This window comes from Sander lucioperca, chromosome 8, assembly GCF_008315115.2.
Source record: "Sander lucioperca isolate FBNREF2018 chromosome 8, SLUC_FBN_1.2, whole genome shotgun sequence".
In the NCBI taxonomy this organism is placed as follows: domain Eukaryota; kingdom Metazoa; phylum Chordata; class Actinopteri; order Perciformes; family Percidae; genus Sander; species Sander lucioperca.
In genome coordinates, this window is record NC_050180.1 from 20,656,719 (window position 1) to 20,678,055 (window position 21,337).

Sequence of the window (21,337 nt, forward strand, 5' to 3'; positions counted from 1 at the left end):
TCTGAAGTAGTAGCTTGTGGAATTTGCAAATAACCATTGCTGGAGAACATGGAAGAATCAAGTAAAAGGAGCCAATTCCAAATCAGGCCTCTTTAGTGCTGGGAAATGTTTCCACATCCATTTTCCTTGAATTTGCTCAACACGGCCGACAGCTAAATTGGCAGAGGAGTCTGTCCATTAGAAATGTGCATTAAAGGAAATTAAAACTTTTATGTATCATGATTACAGCCACTCTATAATTTGGAAGAACCACATAAAAGTAATTATGGGAGTTTTTATTGATCGTAGCATTATGGTATTTGCGAGAATAACATGAAAATATTTATTAGTCATATTACAGTCTCCTCCTCACAGAGGTTATAAGCTCCCGGCCGGTGCAGCTCAAATCAAGCAGACCACTCAGTAATAATATGGTCATAAAATCAATGGCAACTCCATTGATCTTAATTAAAAGTATTCCTTATAAATTAGTCTGACTCAGTAAGCAGGAACACTAAAAGGGCTTCAGATTGTAGAAGTTACTTTGCAGGTATTTTGACCTGAAGGCACTAAAAGAAAAACAAGAGATTATCGAAGTTATTAGAATCCATGCTGAGTAGGACATGAATGCCTGCACGAAATTCCATTGGCAATCTATCCCGTGGTTGTTGAGACGTTTTACTAAAAAAGAAAAATGTCAACATCATGGTGGCACTTGAGGAAAAGTCAGGGATCACCAAAGTCATGAACCAAATTTGATGGCAATCCATCCGATAGTTGTCGAGATATTAGAAGTGGGGGACCGACAGACTGACATTTCCATCCTTAAGCCATGCCTAAAAACTGTGTGTAGGGATACAGTAACAGGAGCTAAAAGTAAGTAGTATCACTAGATAGTATTTGTATGTCAGAGCTTGTGAATAGCTGCTGATATCATTAATAATTCCCCCATCCTTCGTTTCACTCACCCAGAGAGAGAGAGAGAGAGAGAGAGTGAGAGAGAGAGAGAGAGAGAGAACTACCTCAACAAGTATTGTATTGCTCCAATAATGATGATGATGAAGGTGATGATGATGATAATGAGATTCCATAATGAGGATAAAAACTATTACGGCTGAATTTAAATGAAATATTTGGGACATTAAATGACTGGACTGAGAGGATGAAAAGCTGAAGTGTGTGTGTGTGTGTGTGTGTGTGTGTGTGTGTGTGTGTGTGTGTGTGTGTGTGTGTGTGTGTGTTTTGAAGAGACGAAAGACTCTCATAGCAGCTTGCAAAGCTCTCAGTGTCTCCAGCGCTATATTATGTGATGTGACATGTACTGTGGTTTCCACTGCCAGCCTGTGTACTTGTGGCTCTCCTCTAGCTGTATTATTAATTCAAAGACCATGTGAGTACACGCCTTGTCTCTTCCTCCGCTGTCTCGTGGAGAGATCTTTGAAAGAGAAAGATTAAAAGGAGGGCATAATTAGACAGGAGGATTTTCACTATAATGGTAATTGAAGCTGTGCTGTCATATTACAATGTCTAATTGGTCTAAAATTACAGAAAAGCAATTACAACAGCAGAGAGTCGCTTACCATTGTAAAATGACATTTAGATTTCATGTCTAACCTATACGTCTTGTCCAGTTATTGTGCAGTCATTTTCTCTGTAGAGACACTTGAATCCAAACACCCCACTTAGAAGTGGCAGTAAATAGAGTTGCATTTGTGCATTTCAACTATACTATACCATTAGGAGGTAGCATATGAGATCTACTATGATTGTTACACATTTATGGAGCTGCATCGACACTGCTTAAGTGCCACTTTAATCTTTGTTCTCTGCTGCCTGAGAAGCAGAGGAGGTCAAACAGGTGTTGTCCCAGGAGCTGAAATGAGATGACAGATCTCATTAAAGGTACACAGCCATTCAGATTTGAGTAAAGATGGTGCCGTCCCTGGGCGCCCGGATCGCTCAGTTGGTAGAGTGGATGCCAATATATAAAGGTTTACTCCTTAATCCAGCGGGTCTGGGTTCGACTCTGACCTGTGGCCCTTTGCTGCATGTCATTCCCCCCTCTCTCCCCTTTTATGTCTTCAGCTGTCCTGTCAAATAAAGGCCTAAAAATGTCAAAAAATAATAATAAAAAATAAAAAAGATGGTGCCATCCCAGAGCTGCATCCTCAGCTGATTCCTCTAGAGGTGCATTCAGCTTGTAATTTAGGTCTTGCCTCTGGTAAAGATGTTTTTCCTCCCTGCTCTTATATGCTGCTGATCATTGCGGCAAGGCTACATTTTTTGTTTGTGAATCAGATGTTTGTGTCAGACTGAGGGGTGCATGGACATTACAAAGAGCATAAAAGGCATGGAGGCCTGCGATGACCTGGCTTGCAATGTATTTCATATCCAAACAGTGTGTGCTGATTTCAACGCCAATGACATTTTATTCGGATAGAGCAGTAGGTTATCTGAGACTTCCTTCCACACTCACTGTATTAAGGCGGTACATGGTTCTGTTTCTCATCGCTGCCTACCATACATGAAGTGGCTTCTTGTGTCTCAGCTCAGGAAGATTTTTCTGTGAGCTGCTGTGTTGTTGTTTTTAGCTTCAGGAAGTCCCAAAGTCGCCGAATTAGGTAATTGAATAGTATTGTACTATACAATACCACACATTCTTCTTCTTTGCCAAAACTTGGCACCTACATTACACACAATGCAACTCGACCACCAACAATTCAGTCAGAATCAGAAAGTGATAAATAGTTGGCTTGTTAGTTTCATGGATGGGTTACTAAACAGACTTACAGGCCCAGATACCTATGACCAGAACGTCTGTATGAAGTGACTGTTAACATTTCTTTGTAGTCAAAAAAACTACTGTATAGAGAAGTGCAAAACGACCACACAGAGACTAAAAACACGGAAAAACAAAGCCGAGGCATCATTTTGTGTCTCTTGCGTCCAGGAGCCCATTTTCTCATAATTCATCCATGGCTGTAGGCTTTTTGGAGTTAAAAAGTATCAGCTATTTAGTCACGTTATTTTATATTAGAATAGTTAGCTGTTGTTATTTGGCGTTTGTCGTTTATTGCACTAAATAAACAATCTAACTAGTAATAGTAATAATGTACAGTTTAGTGTTGCCAGGAAACAGAGCTTATAAAATCTTTTACTCATTTTACAAATGTGCCCCCCTTCTTTAAGACTGCGCCCCAGTCTGGTCCCCCTATTCAAAAGTTTCTCATCTCGGCCCTGTCCTCAAGCAGAGATGAGGTCTGGTAAGCTCACGTATTTTCAACTTAACATCTTTTTTTTCAAACTTGTAGTCTTCAGCTGATGTGACTTGACTTTGCGCAGCTCCCACTGGAGCCACAAAAAGCTTTATACAACTTCTTTCCACATGCTGTATACAGCAGTACTCCCCCAAACCTGTAAACAGACTCTGATGTGCAAAATCAGCACATTTCCCTCTTAAATATTGTTTAAGGGTCTTTAATGATTATTGGTGTGAGAAATGAGCCATTAAATCTTCCCTTGGATATGTGACATTTTCCTTTTATCCTGTTAAAGTCGTATAAAAGAAAGACTGAAACGTTTCCCTTTTGAAGGGCAATTGCTTCCCTTGTTGTTATCTGCCACTCCCAGTACAAGTACTCTCTGTATGCACATCATGTCAAGTGCTAGCAATGCCAGCTTCCTGACAAGTAAATGAAAGGTCCCATCGTTCTTCTTGTTTCTTCCCAGGTGACACCCACTGTCCCCATTCCGTCACCATCAAAAAGCCGAACAAGATGCCGAGAACCTCAAAAACGGTCCATTATGGGCTGCCAGGGGGAGCGCAGACACCATTAAGGAATGGTATCGGTTACAAATAATGCATGTCTCCAGTCTCAATCTCATCTTGTGTGTGAGAAACAGGACAGCGCAAAGATGTACAGATGATCCACAGAGACCTTGCATGCTGAATAACACCCTCGCTCTTACAGACCAAGGACATCTGCTCACCAGAGAGATGGTGAAGACAGGATTAAAGCAAGAGCTGGACACATTATCCCACTCTAAAGTCATTAAAACACGGTATGATCAGCTGGAACAAACCTACGGCATTTGCGTTCAAAGCACACCAGACTTGTGTGCCCCATTTATTGCAGCATATTGTGATTGTCTTTATTGTTCTGCTTTGGGAATGTTACAGTTCATAAAGTGGAATGATAAAGGAGAGTCCTTATGAGTCTCAATCACCTTACCGCTGGTAATATCAATGTCCCTTTTATTTACTGCTGAAATTAAAGACCACAGGGATGGAGGAAGTCATTACCTAGAGAAGTGATTTCTCTTTAAACATCTTATCACATGGTGTATGGTGCAGCACTCAAGGTTTTCTCACAAGGTTAAGCACATAGCAGGTATTGCAACATTTCTAAAGTGGTAAAAGATGCACTAATCAAGATAAATTATAATCAAATGCATTTGTTAAAGCTTCTTCTAACACTGTGAGAAGCCAGCCTGTTCAGAAAATCCTTCCCACGAAGCTTGCACTACACTGCATTATCTCCCTGTTGTAGATTTTTATAATGAAAGGTGCAGATAAGAAAATGTAACATGCTGGTTTGTGGTTGATTAAGATCACAATCACTGATACGGGTTCACCTCCTATCTCTTTTACATTATATCTGTGCAGACACAATTAAAAGTTAAAAGTCATTGTTGCAAAGTGCGAGCTTTTGCCAAGCACCTCACACAATGTCTGCAGAAGTTCACAGATAAAAAGCCTGATGACAGCTAGCTTGTATTGTGGGCCTTTTTTTTTCAAACAGCGATGAAGGTCGATGCTGAGCCGATACCAGCTCATCCGCTTTTATGTGCGTGACAATCTCAAGATGTAATCTCAAAATTTTAAAGGCTCACTCTTTTACTATGAGATGCCATTAGGTTCTGAGGCGTTTATGTCTTTTTAATGAGAGAGCTAAATTGCCTTCATACGCAGTGATTTTTGTGCAAATGAAAGCCTTGCAGACGATGAATGTCAAGTAGACGACTAAATGTTCCCCGGCACATTGTGGGGCCACGGGCTGCAGCATCAGGATTCACACTGACGACCACGTGATGAAGAGTACTGCTGGAAAATATTTAAATTGTAATGAACAAGATACAGAAGTCGACTAGCACGCAATGTTGTCATTGCAGTGCGTGTCACAAGAATGTTTGAAAGAAAATTTGCTTCAGTGCAACAGTCAGACTGTACCAAATATTCATTCGGTTGTATCCTTTTGATCAGGAATAACAAGACACTGCTGAGTTATATCCGAAACGTCTTCACACACAGCCAGGATTTTGATACAGCAGAGGGTATCAGTCATTTAATACTGGCACATATCCCCAAATCCCCTCTCTACACTTTTTACATCTACTGTACATGTATCATATCTGCAAACATGGGTTAACACCTGGTGATCTGGGCAAACAAATTCTGTTATCTGACAAAATAATCTTAACCCAAGGGCCACCTACTAGTGCCATCTTGCCATCACAAGGAACTTCTTTAATGTGATGTGTTCACAACTAAGCCACCTCTGTGACAACTGAGTAAACTCCATCTGCTGTTGGAAGACTGTGAGATGGGGTTGAAAGCTCCAGAAAAAAAAACTAATATATGGACCTTAAGTGCCCGTTATATTGTCAAACTAATATTTTCAAGGCCAAGAATGAACTTAAGCTCTGTGTTCTGTTGTATTCTGTCAGTTTTCTTTGTCAGCGTGAGTTATCCAAACGTGAAGAGGAAACACATTTGGATACAATTTGGTGGACATTAATCTTGGGATCATTATACCATGTGGCTTTCATAGCTATAGTGCGTCGTTTCTGTCCCCCCCATGAGGAATTCTTAGTAATGACAACAAAACTGTCGGCGCATCCACATGATACAAGCCATCTGTGATCGTGCACCACCCCCACCCCTCCCCCATGCAGTTGCTAGTAGCCAAGGAGGACATGTAGGATTAAAAAAACATGATGGACTCTTCAGAAGAGGTAATTATCTTCACTCGAATTTCTGCACGCGAAAGTCGCCAGACGACACCAGTTTCTGAACATAGCCATACTGAGAAATACAGAGAGAGTTTTGTGGAGCTGATAGTCTTAATTACCTTTGTATCAACTCATTTGGCAATGGCTTGAATGTAACGGCCGTTCATTAATATCAAAAAGTTACGCACTAAAGCTTTAAACCAAGGTAGTCTATTGACTTCAATATAACAATGCAAGATGCATGTAGTCATGTTCCATCATTTTCAGAAAACATTCTTGTCTGTGCCTGTAAATGGTGATAGGATCTATTGATTTATGCTCAAATTTTACAAAAATCTTATAAGTTTATAATAGTAGTCTACATGTTTTTTCTATGCCAGTGCCACATAAGTATACAGGCTTTGTTCAGGGGCTGTACGACTGGGACGTCATAATTTGGTGCTAAATAGATTAGAAACATTCATCTATTCAGAAGTTTTTTCATTTCTCTTCTTTTTTCCCAGGCACTTCTGTCAATATCTAACTATAGAATCCAATGTCAATTTGCTGTCCATTTACTCATAGTTTATTGTACTTTCATTTACATCATGCCGTATTTGCTGCAGTAAGCGTCATGGTGTGTAGGGTTTTCAATTCATTTACAGCAATGTTTGGATGAGACACTCATCCAATCAGTCTTAAGTTGAATAAGCTGTTCATTGGGATATACTGTTATATATATGTTGTATCGTCTGTAAAAGGTTTCTTACAAAACCTTCAATATTTCTAAAATGCATAGCAAACACATTTCTGTTTTGTGTAGTTGTAGTTGAATTTTCTAAAAAAGATAAGCAGCTAAGTCTTATCATTTGTCCTTGGTACTACAGTGGGCAGACATTGATGAATAAAATACAATAAGTGATTGCAGCATCTGGTCGGTAACACATTACTTAAAGGTTATTCTTTCTTTCTCAGGAGGCTGTAAATTGAAACTTCCTAAAGATCTGTGATCTGATTGTTTTCTTTGGTCTGACTGGTTCTGCTTTTCTGTATGGAACAAAGGGTTTAGTGCCTTGAGTATATTATATCTTAAAATACACAATCAGATGTGGCCATACACCATTTTTAAGGCTTTTCAGCTATTTGAACTAATGTAAGAAATGGTTATTGCTGTTAGGTGATGGTTAACATTACTCTGTCTGCTTATTATTTGCACTTTCTCACTTGCTAGTACTGAATAGTAGCAGGAGAGTACTGTATATTCATAGTGCCTCACCCTAGGCTACATGGCCACACTGATGGTAAAACTACACCATAAGATCCTACCCTTCAATACTGGCAGAGCAAAAAGCACTTTAGCAAAGTCCTCAGATTTTGCTTAAGGAAAGCCCAGCTATGTATTTATTATGGTCTCTCTAACATAAAGCTGTACAGGTGAGTCATAACATCATGCAGTCACACCTGCTGTGGAACACATTTTTTCTTCATGATTCAGCCTGTGTGTTAAGGGTCAGAACAGTTTGTCCTTTACACCACCAATATATCCATATATACCAGTGTATTTTTAGAGAGCAAATTCTACGGTTGTTTATTGGTTAAAGGGAAGCACTGGGGCCATCTCTCTGGGAGCCGAGGTAGTTTAGCTGAGGGCAGTGCCACTGGCATACCCATATTTCTGTTCTGTCCTGCCGGTGGCAGCTAAAACTGACTCTGATCAGATCATGTTTTTAAGATTGTTTTAGGCCTTTATTATGCAGGACAGCTGAAGATGTGAAAGAGAGAGAGAATGACATGTAGCAAAGTGCTGAAGGTTGGAGTTGAACCTGCGGCGACAAGGACTGAGCCTTTGTACATGGGGCGCATGCTCTACCAGGTGAGCTATCAAGGAACCCCTGCTCAGATTATGTTTGAGGACTATGGGGTAACAACTTCCCATTAAAGATTGAGGTGACAAATGTAATAGCTGCATGAATTATGTTCACAGATAACTTTTGATTGAATGAAGCACTACATGTATTTACCACACCACAGTTGCAAAGAGGTGGTCAGGTTTAGACAACAAAAGCACTTTGGTTAAGGTAATAAAGATTGTGGCTTTGGTAAAAGGAATAGTTCAACCAAAAACAATATCAATTGTATATAGTACTCACCTCCCTAGGCTCTCTATAGTACCAGAAAATGTTTCTACGTAGCATAGCACCCCAAAAAATGAAAGCAAACAGTCTTTGACGTTGTCCGAACAAAAGACAACAAAAAAGGTATAAAACATCCAAAAAACTTTCTGAAAAAGTTCTTCTCTTTATCCAAGTGTCCATTCATGGGATCACGGAAATCCAAAGAAAACTATTTTGCTAAACAAAGCATTTCTGGATCATCCTCCTGTGATATGCTTTTATATTTCTCCTCAACACCATTTGATAGAAAACTTTTTCTGGGACCATAGAGAGCCTATTAGGGAGGCGAGTACTATATACAATTTATGTTGTTTTTGGGTGAACCATTCCTTTAAATGTGAATGAACATTTGATTAAATTCGCTGCTTTTTCTGCATTACACCAGACCATGATTTGTTCAAACTATTAAACTGTATTGTTTTTTTGCAAATATTCACTCAATTTCAATTTGATGCCTGCAACACGTTCCAAAAAAGCTGGGACAGGGGGCATCACCTTTCCTTTTAAAGACACTCAATAAGCATTTGGGAACTGAGGACACTTATTGTTGAAGCTTTGTAGGTGGAATTCTTTCCCATTCTTGCTTGATGTACCTCTTCAGTTGCTCAACAGCCCGGATAACAATATGGATGGTCCTTTTCCACTTTGGCCCGGAGGACATGACGTCCATGATTTCCAAAAACAATTTGAAATGTGGACTCATCAGACTACAGCACACTTTTGAGCTCGGGCCCAGAGACGCTGTCGGCATTTCTGGGTGTTGTTGATATATGGCTTTCGCTTGGTACTATCCTTTACATAATGTTGATTTTTAATGCAGTGCCGCCTGAGGGATCGAAGGTCACGGGCATTCAATATTGGTTTTTGGCCTTCCCGCTTACCTGCAGAGATTTCTCCAGATTCTCTGGATCTTTTGATGATATTATGGACTGTGGATGATGAAATCCCTAAATTCCTTGCAATTGTACGTTGAGAAATGTTCTTAAACCGTTGGACTATTTTCTCACGCAGTTGTTCACAAAGTGGTGAACCTATGCCCATCCTTGCTTGTGAACAACTGAGCCGTTTGGAGATGTTGCTTTTATACCCAATCATGACCAATTAACCTGTTCACCTGTGGAATGTTCCAAACAGGTGTTTTTTTTAGCATTCCTCAACTTTCTCAGTCTTTTGTTGCCCCTGTCCCAGCTTTTTTGCAACATGTTGCAGGCATCAAATTCAAAATGAGTGAATATTTGCAAAAAAAAGTTTATCAGTTTGAATGTTAAATATAGGCTGAAAAGAATTTTACACAATGTCCCAACTTATTGGAATTGGGGTTTGTATATGTGGTGAATATGTGGTGATATCTGGTGAACTGTCAACTCCAGCCCCACCACTACACACATGTGATTGGACCAAAATAATGCCTGGTAATAGGCCAAATCATGCACATCATTACTGGTCAACATGTCTCTTCATGTTATCAAGTGAACATCATGAAATGCATGCCATATTATTTGTAACCCTTTATACTACTGCATTTAACTGACCAGTACATACAAGCAGGGTTTTTTTTTTAAACAATGGTACTCATTGTAACTATACACACACAATGTTTAAATGACTACATTATATTTTCAGGGGCACTAAACATACTTTCTTAGAGACAGGTTTGATAACATTATATAAACTGTGTTTGTGCTCTCAGTAGCCCTGTTTTGTAATACACTTCATGTCACCATGGTTTACAATAAAATAAACTGATTTCATCAGTTCCACTCTTTGATTTCACATCTTAAAATACAAAACTATTAAAGCCTTAAATTGATTATTGAGATACAATCAGACATCACCGTGTTGCTTTCCTCTCTCATAAACCTTTATCATTACCATGATTTACCTGAATGAGGAGTCTCTTGGAAAATGCCATAAAAATAAAGAGTGAAGAAGGAGAGTAATGGTTGTTTACATGCAGTGCCTCAAGTGGAGGGCAGTGAGGTGAGACGATGCACGGCATTGCGGGAGATAAACACAGGAGATACAGAGAAAGATTGACGAGTGAAATCAGCAGCGTGATTAATGTGACAACCTTTAAGAAAAGGTTATGGATCCGGAGGGAACACTAATGTCTAACAGTAATGTAGGACATGGAGGAGAAGCCGAGTGGAGGAAAGGGCAGGAGTCAAGTGAGGTGCAAAATTACAGGAATACCCCATTCTCATGGCGCACTGTAGTCCGTGCTCCTGGAAACATACATCTCAACCTTTGGTATATTTTACCTTCTTAGTGATGATACTGAATGTTGAATGTATGAACTATAATTAATTTAAAAAACATTCAGTTATAGTATGTGATGATCAATGTGACATAACATTCTTGCTATTTTGCATAGTAACTTCTGTGTAGCTGCACTAGGTTTTGTCAGACATCAGTAACAGTAAAGTGGCCCTGGTAAATTACCGATAGCAGCATGTTACAGTTATACTTGTTAAGGTGGATTTGTTTAACACATAAGAGTTTTTCTCGTTAAAGCATCTGATAATTTGGATACAGTTATAAGTATTTTTCTGTTGCACTGCAAAAATGAAGAAAAAAAGGACAACATTTGAATGTATAATGCTGAGTGTCTCAAAGTGCCATTGTGGCAATAAACAACACAGTGTACTGTAGGGAAAGCAGTAAGAATTGTAGGATAAATAGATCCATACATGTTATTCACAGTAATGCCTGTCTCTCTCGACTGTGACTATTGTACTGTATTTAGGCAACGGCAGTAAAAAGGTGTTTAAAAAAGGTTTTTCTTAATACTCCTGGGCTGCAGAGGAGCAATGGAAAGAGATCAAGGTGGATACATTGTGAGAATACCCAGAGAAGTCAGTAAACTTTAAACAGGTAGAACACACTCACACACACACACACACACACACACACACACACACACACAGTGTCTACCACTCTACCTCCCAACATCAGTCAGTCTTAGTCCTATTGTTGTACTGGGACATGGTCTGTCTTTACTAATTTACTGATTACTGTGTTAGCCTTTGCTCTTAACAACTTTCTGCCCAGCTCACAAAAATATATTTTTTTGCTTTTCCCTATTGTCTAGCCCACCCTCAAGCACCTGCAACGATATCCACCTCCCACACATGAATCCTGATGAGTGAATTCAGCACCATGCGCTCAGGCTGATAGTACAATGTCCCTTTTAGCAGCCTGCAATCAAGGAGAAGCAGTGGGCTAAATTTGTGTCGTCAAGGCTAATTACGGGCAATTAAAAGCAAGTTGCCTCTCACTCTGACATTGGCTAAAACGGTTCCTTTGTGGGTTTAGGGGCTGTTTAAGTGACGATATTCACAGGGAGATGGCTGGTTTTTTAGCCATACAAGTTGCATTGTACTATAATGTCAGTCTTCCTGTTGTTCAATACATTGGAAGGATTGCCATACAATTTGGTACACACATTCATGTGCCACTCAGGATGGTTTGTAATAACTTAATTCTCTGACTTTTCCACAAGCGCCATCATCAGATCCAATTTTTATTTGTCCAATCATTTGGTTCCAAATACCTGCACAATTTATGATATTGTAATTATTTGTGTTTAATGCTAATTAGTAAATTTGCTAAACTAACATGTTGAACATGGTAAACATTATACTTACTAAACATCCGCATCATCATATTATGTCATAGCATTTAGCTTAAAACACTGCTGTGCCATACAGAGTTGCTAGTATGGCTGTTGACTCTGTGTCCTAATTATATACTAAATACTAATTGTATACAGTATTGTGTACTAATCTTCATAGTATACTGTACTGTACTATACTGTTTTATACTAACAGGAAATGATGCAATTTGTACTGTGACTTAAGAATGCTAAGCTTACTATAACAAAGAGACAGCAAAAGGTTATCTCTTGTCTTCTGAGGTGTTCCTGGAACTGTTTAATTACCATCTAGAATTAGTTTTAATGCTTTCTCCTTTGTGCATTACATTGTGGGAGAATATTGTCCATCTACTGTACACCACAATCAAAAGTTACATGTTTTTAGTGTGCATGCTGACTGTTTTTAATAATATTTTTTGGGCAGTTTTCCAGTGTGAACACACTAAAAACCTGCTTAGAATGAATATTTAGTATGTCTTGTTTTCCTAATGCTCAACGTAGCCCTTAAATAGTTAGTTAAGAGCACAGAGCTTATGTTTACATAAATATTTGGTGGTTTAAATAAATATTAGCCGTTGTTTCAAATTGCTGTTTTTTAAATGTATCAGTCAAACATAGCTTTCATGCATGCTTTATTTATCAAACTCTTACCACATCTACATCTACTTAAATTACACCAAGCTTCAGTATTCCCATCTGCAGCAGCTCCGTTGTCTGCTCCCTTTATCTTTCCTTGCTTTAGTTTCCATTTGTATCTGCACTTTTGAATTCCTCTTCAATCTTTGCTCAATGGCTCCAATTTAGTGTATGTTCAAGTGAAGTTGGGCTGCTGCTGCTGCTTTAAAGATGAGTATTCTAGTGTGGAATGAGTTGTAATATGCCTTCTATCCAGTATTGATCTATGATTAAGTAGAATTCAACAGGGTTCTTGATTCCATCCAAGTGCGTAAACACCGAGGGGGGTGGGGGGTCCAAGTCCCCCTCAGTGTAGGAATATGGAAATGTTTGTGTTTTACTGATACATCTAACATGTAGCTACTGGTTAAAGACTTGATACTGAAAATCCAGAGAAATACTTAATGTGTGTTCACTTTTACAAAACGTGCTTCTTCTTTTTTTCAACCAGGATGGGTTGTCCCCCTCCCCCCCAATGTCAACACATATTCTGGGAAATCTTGGGATGTGTCTCTGTCACACCGTTGCCATACAAGACAGTTCTAGTTGTTTCCTACAGTATTTGCTGTGCTTTTATAACAACAGGTATCCGCTGGAAAGCAGCATCACAGTCTCAACTTATCTAAAACTCTTGAAAGGGAGTGTCAATTGACTGTAAGAGTTATTGATGAAAACGCAGGCCAGAGGTAAGAAAAGCCTGATAGCTCACCCACTCCCCCTCCTCGTCAGCCATCTGTATCACTCAGGGAAAGCCTCCTCGAGACAGCTCTGCAGACCCGCTGATCCTGATGCATTTTGACACTGATGGTGCACACAACTGACCTTTGGGCTGTTGAATGCACTCAAACAACACTTGCTGCATGTGTTTATGTCCTAGAGACAGTCTAATGAGGATGTATCTGCAGCCCGCCAACTCCAGGAGTAAGTGCCAGGATGCAGCTGCTGCCACCGGGGCTGTAATCACAGCTTCTTGTCCGACTCATATCGGGTAACTTTGTCAGCGGTAGAACTGTTAGGACAAATCTTCCCTAGATAAACTCGAGACATATTATTGGCAGTCTTGGGGTTTGTTCATTCAAATAATGTTGGATACTTGAATACACTCAAACATTTTCCTGTTTTTCAGTGTGCACTCATCTCAAACCATGTTTATGTGATATCTTATACCATTCCTATGCCCTTGCAGATTAATATTCTCTCAGTGTACTAAACCCCTGTCGTGTTCTGGGTTAAAAAAAAGAAAGATTAATCCTTTATCAAAAAGGTTGGCGATTAAATCAACCCATCAATTAAGTTTAACTGTTTCAGCTCCTTGAGACAGCCCCCTACATCTTCATCAGTGAAGCAGACTCAGACTCTGATTTAACAGAACTGGTCAGGACAAAAATGGAATAAGTAGTTGTGAAAAAAGAAATACAAAAGTCCAAGAAACAGTATATCCTCCCTTAAAAACGACCTGTATGAAGTTTGGACAAAGTACTCTAGTGTGAATCCAACCCTGAAGGACAAGAAAGTGTAAGAACAGGATACTGTTTGCGTAGCTCTTTTATTTCCACTACTGGGTGAGACTGTGTGGATGTTTGTTGTGTTGAAAGAAGTGAAGCAGCACCGAGAACAGCTTTGGAGTCAGTGTGAAATCTCAGAGCCACACTGACTGTTCCCTGGGGAGGGGGTGACATCATTAAATATTCACATGGCACTCACAGGACATCACTGTAGGAAAGGTTTACCTGGCCAACACCTGTCCAATCTTTGTTTTCCATCAGAGTGCGCTTTGACATACCTGCGGTTCAGCAGAGTAGATCTCCTTGGAGGCCTCCTGTGTGTGGGCTGGCACTCTCAAGCAAAAAACCAACTTCACAATCAAATGTGATTTGAACCAGTTATATTTGACATTTTTACTTTTGGTTACACTTTACTTGAAGGTATCTACATAAGACAGTCATGACACATGAACCCTAACCCTAACTTTAACCCTAACCCTAACCAGAACTTGTCATGACAAAAACCCAAATGACACTTACTAAAAGAAGCATTATGTCATAAACGTTTATGACTTATTTATAATGTTTATGACACGTTCATGACAGTGTCATGTCACTCTTATGTAGATACCTTCAAGTAAAGTGTAACCTTACTTTTTTTAAGAAGCTGGCTGTTTTGCTTCCTTAACCAAAAAGCTTGAATTTCCCTTAGTTGACACTGCAGAAAACTGATGAATCTATACAGGTATTAAGCTTCCACGTTCATTAGCTATCATTTTGCAACGATTGGGGACATACTCACTCTCTAGGGAAGTTTTGTATAAAAAATAATAGCACTCATTTACCAGTTTTTCACTACCAAAATGCCAGCCAGATGTTGAATGCCCTACTGTGATTTTGTGACAAATGATTGGTAGGATACCCAGTTAAAAGTGCAACAAATATGAGGCATCAAAACTGAAACCTCATTATTTTCTAACAGTGACATGTTTGGGATTCAGTTGGGTCAGTTTTACTCACTTTCTGTGTCCATGGATAACCATTATGTCTTGATTCCCAATTATTTTCCATGTTGGCAGGTGAGAGAAAGCAATGGAAACGGTTCTAGCTCAATTTTGTAAAATCATTACTCTGATGCAGTTTTCAAGGGCAATATATAGAGACTCTATAATAATCTCATTAGTGAGACTTCCAGTTTGCCAATTAGCATACAACCTTGAAGTTTCATACGCAGACAAAAGTCACCATCTGTCAGCACAATGGAGGGCAGCCCTCTGTGATGATGATGTGCTCACAGCTCTCTAACTGTGTTTGTTTTGGCTTCAGGAACTTCTACTACATCACCATGCTGCGAGACCCAGTCTCCCGCTACCTGAGCGAGTGGAAGCACGTCCAGCGCGGAGCCACGTGGAAGACCGCCCTCCATATGTGTGATGGACGCTCGCCCACGCAGGACGAGCTGCCCACCTGCTATAGTGGGGATGACTGGTCCGGTGTCACCCTGACTGAGTTCATGAACTGCCCGTCCAACCTGGCCAATAACCGGCAGGTCCGCATGTTGGCTGACCTGAGCTTGGTGGGCTGCTACAACTTATCCTCTATGAATGAGAGCCAGCGTAACCACATCCTTTTGAGCAGTGCCATGAGCAACCTGAAGAACATGGCTTTCTACGGCCTGACTGAGTTTCAACGCAAGACGCAGTACCTGTTTGAGCGGACGTTCAGCCTGCGCTTCATTTCCGCTTTCATGCAGATCAACAGCACGCGAGCTGCCAACGTGGACCTGAGCGAGCCCGTGCGCAGGCGCATCGAGGAGCTCAACTATTTGGACGTGCAGTTGTACGAGTACGCGAAGGACCTGTTCCTCCAGCGTTTCCAGTTCACCCGCCAGAGGGAGCACCAGGAGGTGCGCTTGAAGAGGCGCGAGGAGAGGCGTTGGCTGAGGGAGCAAAAAGAGCAGGGCAGGCCATGGCCAGCCAAACACAGAGGGGGAGGAAATGGAGGCGGAAGAAGGGAAGGAGGGTTGGAGAAAGGGACTGACGGTGACTTCCCCACCACCACTGAGGACTACACAAGCCAAGTGGCCCGTTGGTGAGGCTCTGATCGAAAGAGAGAGGAGCAAGAGAGAGATTCCTCACAGACTTGTTTAAACCTTTGACTCTCTCTTTCACACATCCTTAGACTCTCTCTTTCTTTCTCACCATTAATCTGTCTCCTGCATCTGTCTGTTTCTCAGCTTCAGTGTGATCCTAGTGCTCTGCTGTTTCTTTATGAAGACTGTCAAGTATGTGAGTCTCACAGTAGCTCTGCCTTGGAGTGCCCTTTGGTGTCTTAAATCTTTAAATGCTGTTTATACATTTTTTTAATAGGCTACATTCATTTCATTACATTCATTTGATTTTTGCCTTGGTTATTTATAATGTGTTGTATAATAAGAGTGAAAGAAAAAAAACATTCAAAAGAAGCTGCAACAGACTGCATTGCTTTTAATTTTGACATTCAAAGCAACTTTGATGAATGTTATTATAGTCTTTGTTGCAACGGGTACAAAACCATTTGAAAGGTGTAGTTGTAGAAGAACTGATGGTTGCATGTCACACATCCACACTATACTGACAATTGGGGAGAGGGATTCCCAAAAGGTATGCAGTACTGTAAGCCAAAGTTTATAAAAACACAATGTATTTATTGTATTTTTATTTCATGACAATGAAACCCTCTCTAAATACCATGTTGTATGCATGCAATGCCCATGTTTTAAACCAAATTTTAGAAGACTATGTCTGATGCTTATATTTTGGTTCCAATAGATATTATTTTCTCAAGTGATATACTGTACCTAGCAGACATTAACACGTCTCCCTCCCAAAGATAACATGCACACACAAAGCTAAAATCACACAGTCACATCTTGCTGATCAAAATAACTATATCGTTCCCCGTACAGTGGGAAGAACATTTTGCTTTTTACATGAGAAAAGGAAAGTTCTTTGTGATGAGAAAGGCATATTTTGTGAGTAATTCATTTTTGAAGTAGTGGGTTCCAGGGATAAAAAGTTGGTAAATAGTACAGGTGATGAAATGTGTCAGTGTGGCTGGTGTGTGGCCGGACTGTGAATTAGATGATCAGCATTCAGCTCTCACGGCCCTCCCCGTTACACTGGCTGCTTTTACATGTTTGTAGAGCTGAGGGCAACTGCACTGTGGGCAGCAAAAACACTTTAATGCCAGCAGAGCGCCAGCCCACAAAGACCAGCCTCAAAGCAGATAGTCGAGAAATAAAACATGTCTGTCATTTCCTCTGCCCGATAGTTTCCAGTCCCTCAAATCCAATCAGCGCGGCAATATATGAAGATGAAAGAGAGCTCGTTTTATCTGCTTAAATAGGCTTCAGTGATGCTTTTTATGCCTCTTATCTCATATTTACTAAAATCCCTGCTTATCAAATTAAATGTTAACTAAATGTCAACATTGAAGTGGTAGAGCTGCTGCTATTTTCAGTCATTTATCATGTTTCTTCTCATATTGAAGTTACTTATAAATACCTCAGATGGCAAAGTTTGGTTTTATTTTAAGGAATCACCTGTGTTTTGTCTTGAGTGATTCATTCAGCTCGTTCAGTGAATGTGTTGAATGAATACAGGTTTGAGCTGTCAGGAGTTGTATGGGTGCACTTGTCTGTACGGATGCACTTAGTCTGAGTTCACTGAGTGTGTGGATGGATGGAAAAGAACAAAGACTAGGTGTATAGCACATTGATAACACTTGAGCTAAAGCTCTGAATATTTAATCACTGTGTAGAATTTGTAGCTGAATTCATGAAGTTTGTGTTGTAGCAGTGACCTAGATTGGTGACAAAAGTTTATTTCATGTCAAATGATTGTAAAGGTTTATTTGGGATCTTTTTTCTGTCCATTTTATACTCTATACATTTCAAAGGCACTTTAAACTAAAGCTAGAGTATTGCCAACTTTACAACATGAAAATGTTGCTAATGTTTTATCAAGAATAATCCGTTAAATGCTTCATTCTGCTATATAACATTAAATATTTCTGACTAAATAAACAACAATAAAAGTTTGGGGTGAAAACAACATTTTTGTTTATTATTAATTAATTATTAATTTAACCTTCAGAAACTCGATGTGGGTGTGGTCTGATCAGATTTTAGTGCCAAGATATCAATGTAAAAATACTCCATGCACGTTCAAAATCCTACTAAAAAAGTAAGTAGTAAAAAAAAAAATTGTGTGTTCATGTAAGACCCCATCGCTCATAGTAATAAGCTGATTGAGAAAATATGTTTAAGCGGGCCTTAAGTAAAATGTGAATGCAGGATAATTACTTGTAATAGGGTATTCTATGGACATGCGAGCATTTTGGCATGTCACAGTAGCACAGGTGTAAATAATAAAATGAATGATGGCTGAATTCCATTTAGCTACGTCAGTTTCGGGGTTCTGGTATTGGTATTGTTTTGTTAATGTTATTAGTAACACCTGTATTTTTTGTCTGCTCCTGAAAAGGCCTATTGTGATATTGTTACTTTTACTTAGCTAAAGAATCTGAAGAGTATCTGAAAACTTATTTAACCACAGACAGAATGTATGCATTAATGGCAAATTCTATAGTTATTAGACCAGGAGCATTTCTTTTTCTTTTCTTTTTCTTTTGGATTTTTTTTTTTAAATAAACCAACATGCAGCACTGCTGTGTGACAAGCTGTAGGGATTACAATGTTCTCCAGTGACAGATGGCATGAGCACTGCATGAGCAGTAGAAGTACCAAATAGCTGTTAATGAAACACTACTGAAACTCTTCTAATGTTGTAAATGTGCTATATACCTAAGTTATATTTGTGTGTGTGTGTGTGTGTGTGTGTGTGTGTGTGTGTGTGTGTGTGTGTGTGTGCGTGCGTGCGTTATTGAAATATTGTAAACTAGAGAAACTGCTGTTGGATGCTGACGCCTGAGGTGTGTCTAAGTGTGTCAAATATCACGTGTCTGTGTGTTATTGTTATTAATAACACCTGTTTTGCGCTGCCTTAAAGCCTTCTGTGAGATACAGTATACAGACTGATCACTTACTACAGATTCACTTGAGAGGCAGAAAGCAACGAAAGGAACTCAAATAGTAAAAAATGTTAAAATGTAAATAACACCTGTGTTCATGTGTAATAAAGCTACTGTGACACCACAGAGATCATAGAAGAAGTCTAATTAGCACATCTCAGTCAGCTGTGTTCCCACCTGCAATTAATGGTTGCCATGGCGATGGTGCTGTTGAGTGACTCCTGGGTCAGACAGTTCACTTAAAGATATAATATGTAATATTTGCGCATTAAAATGTCTAAAAGCGACCATACCTATGTTATATATTTTGTTTGGTTGTGTACTTACATTATCCTAAATGTGTCCAACAATGTTCAAACCCAGAGACATCTATAATTTTAATCATTGACACGGAGCGTGTCATTTAGTCGCTTGTCAATGGTGTCATATAATCTTTGACCCCTCTAGTAGCTCTAACAAAAAGAAGAACTTCGGCAAAACACGGGACATGCCCGGAAACAATCCAGTTTACTACGATGTTCTCCGATGACAATTGGCTCATGCTAATGCTTGGTGGCTAAATTGTACAGTAATGTTAGACTATAGCGTTAGCTAGCGCTGCGCAACCCGGCCAACCCATCTGCCTTACTGCCCACACCTCGTCAGGATGAGAGCGGACAACAGGCCCAGGGACACAGCCATCGTTAGTCTCCCCAGCCAGCGACTACAGTCTCCCACCCCCCAATCTGTGTTTATAGCATCAACAATATGGGAAGTAGAGCGATCTAAAAAAGGTCCCTTCGTCTGAAATTTTCTCAGTTAACATGGCAATCAATAGGGCAGTTCAATGGTTCTCCTGTCACTTTGAGGCTCATAGCGCAAAATGTGTAAGTATCTTTGCTGAGATAGTTGCATTGTTTGAAAACAACATTCTGTCCATTCATTTGAATGGGCGAAGAATTCACGAAAAAACATTAAATAATTCGGACACTTCCGGGGCTCCGTAAGATACAAACGCTAAAAGTACTTACGATAATGTTTTTTTAGAAGCTGAGCTAAACAACTTGAACATGAAAATGAAGAAAAAAGAAGTTTTTACTTAGGAGCTAAAGTAGTTAGGTGCCAAAAAAGGAAGAACATTGCTGTCAACAATCCCACAAATTAAAGTTATATGTGCATCCATTGCCTTAGCATAATCAACAACATATGTAGATAGAAAATTCACATTTAAAGACTAAAATCTTGTCAACTCATGAACAAACTGTTTACAGAGGTCAGAGTTTATTTCTTTCTCAGTCACAGTTGCCACTCTGTACTATGATTATCTATGTCAGCCCTTAGCTTACTCCCTGAACAAAGAAAATGTATAAGAATTAAAATTTCTGAATAATTATAAATTAAACAAGAGTACATTGTTCAATTTTAGGTGTATTATTTCTGTGACTTCTTAATATTTATTACTACTATTTACACTAAATGATGTCCTTAAGACTTTACACCAATTTTGAAATTGGAAAAGTGAAAACTCTCAGACTATGGTGTAAATAAACTGATGAGGAAAAAAGCCAACAGATTTCATTCTAAATTTTACTGACCGCCAAAAAATGAAATGTCACTTTGCTAAAGGAACATTAAACTTGTACTGCCACTTCATATCTCTGAGACGCAGAGTTATCCCTATTTATTTTTTTATTTACGTATATAATTTCAACTGTTGCTAAAGAATGGCTTTGCCTGATGGAAAATACCATTATTACCAACACCTCAGTGATAATGGAAGAGAGCTTTCTTAGTGTAAGCATTTCTATGTACATGTTAAAAGTATTGTGATGAAATGAACAGTCTCAGAGCCTTTTGGCTTGTAATATTTAATCTGCCATTTTTCTTGTCAGACCTGAAAACAATTAAATAAATGCATTGAATGGCCATGACATGCTGATGTGTGTTGCTTATATATTGTCTATTTAGATATTTATCACTAATGACTATGTGTTTGTAAGTGTTTTGCAAGAGCTTCTCTCTTCTCATATATGCTTAAATTTGATTCCAGAAAGTTGCTTTGTGAACCATCTCAAAGAAACTTTAAGGAATATATACTGAGAAGTGAGTCTGATATAACAGTTTAGCCCATATGCAACAGACAGATTTATTCCTTAACTATGTTGACTGTAATTTACTTAGCGTCTGTCAACCAATTAAAAGAAAAATGTAGAACATTGTAGAACAAACTGCAAGACCGCTGTTGTGATATTTTTTTGTCCTGCCAAAGGTCAAAAAGGATTTATGCAGAATGTATGTTCAGACTCTACACAATTACAGAATGGATA

At 39.3% G+C, this 21,337-nt stretch overlaps 1 protein-coding gene across 1 annotated transcript in view; it reads left to right on the top strand.

The window, feature by feature from the left end:
* Positions 1-20,936, top strand: part of hs6st3b (heparan sulfate 6-O-sulfotransferase 3b) — a 68,472-nt gene extending 47,536 nt beyond the window's left edge. The window contains exon 2 of the mRNA XM_031296800.2: positions 15,285-20,936. Coding sequence (XP_031152660.1) covers positions 15,285-16,053 — 769 coding nt within the window. The 3' untranslated portion in view covers positions 16,054-20,936. The remainder of the gene's footprint in view (positions 1-15,284) is intronic.
* Positions 20,937-21,337: the final 401 nt, after the last annotated feature.